This window comes from Mchenga conophoros, linkage group LG6 (genome assembly GCF_057382185.1).
Source record: "Mchenga conophoros isolate Kocher_MC1m ecotype Shallow Benthic linkage group LG6, M_conophoros_male_GT1.1, whole genome shotgun sequence".
NCBI lineage: Eukaryota > Metazoa > Chordata > Actinopteri > Cichliformes > Cichlidae > Mchenga > Mchenga conophoros.
In genome coordinates, this window is record NC_140531.1 from 40,234,936 (window position 1) to 40,240,357 (window position 5,422).

At 38.8% G+C, this 5,422-nt stretch overlaps 1 protein-coding gene across 1 annotated transcript; it reads left to right on the top strand.

Annotated features, from left to right (window-relative positions):
* Positions 1-469: 469 nt before the first annotated feature.
* On the top strand, positions 470-4,156 carry ccr7 (chemokine (C-C motif) receptor 7). Its single transcript, XM_085278064.1, has 3 exons — positions 470-597; positions 2,247-2,296; positions 2,523-4,156. The coding sequence occupies exons 1-3, from the start codon at positions 582-584 to the stop codon at positions 3,585-3,587; spliced, it is 1,131 nt and encodes a 376-aa protein (XP_085134190.1). The 5' UTR covers positions 470-581; the 3' UTR covers positions 3,588-4,156.
* The last annotated feature ends 1,266 nt before the right edge of the window (positions 4,157-5,422 follow it).

Genomic DNA, 5,422 nt, shown 5'->3' on the forward strand with positions numbered 1-5,422 from the left:
GCACAGAATCACTCAAGTTCCTCTGAACTAACATTTGAAATTTTCACAGTGCTTTACGCATCAACACCTACGACTTCTCAGTTAGATACAAGGAGCAAAGGGCTGTGCAAAGAAATGTCAATGTTTGCTAGTAGTGTTAACAAATAATTCAACGTGATCAAAACCACCAAACCTGTGCTTTCTTTTTATTCTATAGATCATGTGTAGTGTTACATGGTAGAGTGACGATTTTGAAGAGGTTATAATCTCTTTATAATAATAATAAAGAGTTGTAGTAGGCAGGTAGGGGTGTGTGTGAGTGTGTGTGAGAGAGAGTTAGGGAGAGAGAAACAAAGAACACCAACTGGCACACACCATCGTAGCTTGAACTCCATCTATATTTCATATGATATCACTGCGCCATTAACTGAAGTTAACTTTTGTGACATGTGGTTTCACTTCACATGTGGTGGTTACCACGTGATGTGGTATCAGGAAAAAAAATTCAGAGACCTGTCAGTGAGAATGAAGGGAAAGCACCATCAAATAGACAGATCTGCGTGTGCAGCGGCTTCACCTACAGTGAACTACCGTCAGCCAACATGACTCCTCTCAGAGGTGAGTAGAGCTTAGAAACATAGTTAAAGGACGTTTGTGTGCGCTGTGATGAATGAATGAATAAATGCAGACAAAAAACAAAAAATACCAAAAAGATTGTGTTTCTTAAATCTCACGTTTTATATTTTAAAACTAATGATAGCTGCTGTGGCAGTTTCATCTACTATTGAACACTTAACATGGACTTGCATTTTTTTAGTGTGTTAAAGCTGCTTTTTTAAATACTAGAGACTTTGATTCAGCAACTTTACAACTACCTGCTTACTGGTGGTAAAATAAAATAATAATAATTGCCTTGCATGGTTTGTTCTAGTATATGTCTGTCGCAAGGTTAGATAAATCACAAGGTTGCATTTGGTGTAATAATCTGGGCAAAGTCGAGTGTAGATTCATCCGCTGCGACAGCCCCTTGGGAAATAAAGGAGCAGCTCAAAGTATCATTTTTGAAGAAGCCCAAATTACTAAAAATACACTAGTAGCATTTAAAAGAACTTACATCAACAATTAGGAAATAGAAGCAGATTTTATTGCGGTTGGTAACACTTGTCTTTAGTTTTAAATATTATCAACATATCAGTAATGTCACAATCTATTAAAAGTCTCATTTATCTTAACAGTTTCACTAATCAGATTTGTGAGTACCACAAATAACTTTCATAAGAAAAAAAAAAGAAGGAACGGAGTTTTCCCCGATGGCCACATGATCAAAAGCCCCGAAAACAGATTAGAAAAGATAAAAGATGTAGGCCAGAAGGGGGAAAACTTCTCAAACAGTCTATGATTGTTTGGCAGTAATAAAGAGTCGTTGCAGTCAAACAGTGAAAACAGTTATTGTCAAGTCTTTTACAAGCATAAAATCCCACACATGTAGACAATGTAACAATAATAGAAGAAGAAAAACAAAGAACCAGCTGTTCTCTTATTTACAGTTGGTCACCACAGCGGATGGATCTGCTGTGACAAAAATGTGACAAAGGATTTGTGTTTCTTCCCGAGCTTTCAAATGTTAACCAGTACTATACTAATAATACTTGACAATAAAGCCAAATATCAAATTTCACTCTGGGTTAAAAGCTGACAAATAAACACGAATTTCATGCGTGTTATAAAGGAAATCACCCTAATACCACCAATTAACTAACTTATTTTGGGTTTGATAGCTTGATTAGTTCAAAAGATGTGATCTGTACCACGCACGCATCTGCTGGATTTGTGTAACTCCAATGCAAACTGTTAGTCATGTGCAGAAATACACACACACATGCACATAGTGAAATTGTTAACGAACATATTTCCTTACAGACGGACAAAAATAATACAATCCAGAATAAGTAGACCATTCTTGAGGTGTCCAGGCCCAATACAATATTAAAAACTAATAACACCCTTCTTTGAATTTTGAAGTAGAAATTTAAAGGTCATTCAGCCCTCTATGGCTTGAGGACCAATTGATTTGGAAGTTGGGTATTATCTGCATAGAAATACATGTATATGGGTTTTCTACTAAACCTCCCTCGCACAGAAGCTGAGGAAGTCCAAAACTAACGTTTGAGCATCTTGAAAAGTCATCGTTTATATGAACACTAAGCTTGTCTCCACAGATCCTATTTCTAAAATAAATAAATAAATAATCTACATTTGTTTTTCAGCTCTCCAGAACTTTCTGCCGACTGTGCTGGTATGGTTAATGACCTCTAAGGTAAGAGAAACACCTCACTGAAGCTCTTCTTCCAGCTGTAAATATGTTTGGGATAAATAGTATTTACCGAACCGCAGTCTTCCCCTGTGGTACCAAGTGCTCCCCCTCCCCCCAGGAAGTGGTGGTGTAAAAGTACAATGTACCAAAGGCAGGTGGCAGGTGTAGTTTTGTCTGATCTGCTCTGTTATTTTACTTTTTTCATGTGTTTTTTGCTCTGTTTTTGCAGCCTTGCTTGTCCGACGATGGAAATTACACAACCACTACATTCACAGATTACAGCTTTTCCAGCTGGGATTATAGTGAGATTCCTGAACTCTGTAAGAAGCACTCCAATCGGCAGTTCCGCTTCGTGTTTATGCCCATCTTTTTCTCCATCATCTGCTTCCTGGGGCTGGCAGGAAACATGCTCATCATCCTCACTTATATCTACTTCAAGCGACTCAAGACCATGACCGATGTGTACCTGCTCAACTTGTCCTTTGCAGACCTGCTCTTAGCCCTGTCCCTCCCCTTTTGGGCAGCCAACTCCATGGTAGAATGGGTGCTGGGTCTAGGGCTGTGCAAAGCCATGTACACCATTTATAAGGTCAGCTTCTACAGCAGCATGTTGCTTCTGTCCCTCATCAGTGTCGACCGCTACTTTGCCATCTCCAAAGCAATCTCTGCTCACCGCCACCGCTCCCAGGCAGTGATTATCAGCAAGTTGTCATCAGCTTTGGTCTGGGTGTTGGCCCTGATCTTCTCTGTGCCAGAAATGGTGTACACCACCATCAATAACAACACCTGCACCCCTTTCTCCAGCAACTATGACCCACTTCGCATCACCGTCCAGGCAACTCAGATTGCTTTGGGTTTTGTCCTTCCTTTCTTGTTTATGACCTTCTGCTACAGCAGCATCCTCAGGACCCTTTACTATGCTCGTAGCTTTGAACGGAATAAGGCCATCAAGGTGATTCTCGCTGTGGTCGCTGTCTTCTTGGTCTTCCAGACGCCTTATAACGTGGTCCTGTTTTGGAACACAGTTCTTACAGCACGCGGAGTACCGATGGACTGCAAATACGAAATCAACCTCCTCTATGCCACTGACACGACCCAGAGTTTGGCCTTCCTGAGGTGCTGCCTGAACCCCTTTGTTTATGCCTTTATCGGTACAAAGTTTCGTTATGACCTCCTGAAACTACTGAAAGAGTTTGGCTGCATGAGCCAGGAGAGGTTCTTTAGGTATACCTGTGGGAGGAGGCGGAGCTCAGTGCCCACTGAAACTGAGACCACCACCACATTTTCTCCTTAAAACAGCGTCCGTGTGGAGGAGTCAGCACCTTCAGCCTAGTGTTACACACCTGCTTACAAAGAGCTATGGACAATATCAAAGCATATGTTTTTATATGTAGATAGCTTAACTGGGACTTTTGTGGAGGACTGCACAAATAAGCTGAACTAAATTTGGCTCAATCTTAATTTTATGTCGCTGCTTGAAAAAAAAGAAAGTCTGAATGACACAAATGGATTTCCAGATGTTTTTCTGCTCTCCTTGTTTTTGTATATTTGTTCTAAGGTAGAATATTTCAAGATGTTTGTGATCTTAAAGAAAAATGTCAACAGTATTAAACACCTTACCACACAGTGTTACAAAAAACAGAAAAGTGCATTTTTAGTTAAAAATAGGTTTGATATACACAGAAGTTTGATCTACATAGATTCTTTTTCTTTTTATCACCTGAGTTTATTTCTGTCTGTATCTGTTAAACAACTTTCATGATCATTTTTGCATTTGCTACAATGTATATTATTTCTGTCTGTTTGTGCTTGTTATTCAAAGCAGGGTATATCAAATCAAACTAAAGCCAGCTGTGTACCTTTTATTTGTACTTTTCTCTGCCATTTGTAAATAGCCCAGATTATCAAAACAAGATTAAATATATTAAAACAAGATTTCAGGTGCACTTATTACATCAAAAATAGCAATGGCATATTCAGAGAAATTACAATTAAAAATGTGCACTTTGTCATACTTCATATGCTAGCTGCACAGGATCTGTTGTTCTTTTTTGTCCTGTATATAGTGTTCCAACACTGGAAGCTCACATTAATCATGGTAATCCCTGCGAGCTAAAAGCTCAGGCTTCAGACGTCTCAATCTTGGCACTCACCTGCTCTCCGATATCAGTTTGCAAGGGGCAGCCAATCAGAAAAAAGATGATGTCAAAGCATGATTCAGATAGCGTATGAAGGTCTAGGATAAACACATAATGCATAGAATAAATAAAGATTATTCTGAATTTTGAATCATGTAAAGTTACTCTAGTATCTACAGTTGTAAAATAATAAAAATATTAAGTTGGAGATTAGTTTGACTATTTCTTATGCAGGGCAGATAAAAAGACAAGTCAAAACAAGAAATACTTTATCACAAGAGTTGAGAAATGAATATGTTACATAAGCCAATCAAATTAAAACAAACACACAAAAGTGATGAGATCAATAAATTTAAATATGCCAAAACAAGAAGCTTAAATCCAATCTGACTGAAGGTACTGAGGTGTGAGATGTGCCGTATCTGTCCCTGTAGCACTAGAGCAGCAACTGATTTTGGACTAAAAGTCTAGTAAGTTGTGCAGAAGGTGGCGAGAATCCATTAACTAACCACATCCCTTCGACACAGCCACAATTGCTGCAGCTGCAATGATTTACTGCTTTAATTACAAATACAAAGTATTAAGTGTCACAGTTAGAATGCAAAAATAGATAAGGGAAGGATTCTTGCCAAATTTGGAAAGGATACAATTCATCACTCGTTTACTCAAAGTTCAGTTGAGGATAGAAAATAAAAACAAAAGAAACAAAAGAAAGACAAAACAGATGAGTCGACAAAGAGTAACACGGGGCTATTCATGTACAGAGGGTTGATTAAAAAGATGCACAGCTGAAAGGAAAGAGAGACAACACTGACATTTAGGACAGCACTCACAACCACAAAGGAAGGAAAAACAAAGTCAAAATAGAGCAAGACAAAACAGAAGACTAACCTTCAAAATAAAACGGGGAAGTAACAAAAAGACCCACACCAGACGTGGTAACAGAGAGAGAGGAGAAGGCACTGACGAGACGAGACAAAGGAGGAACATA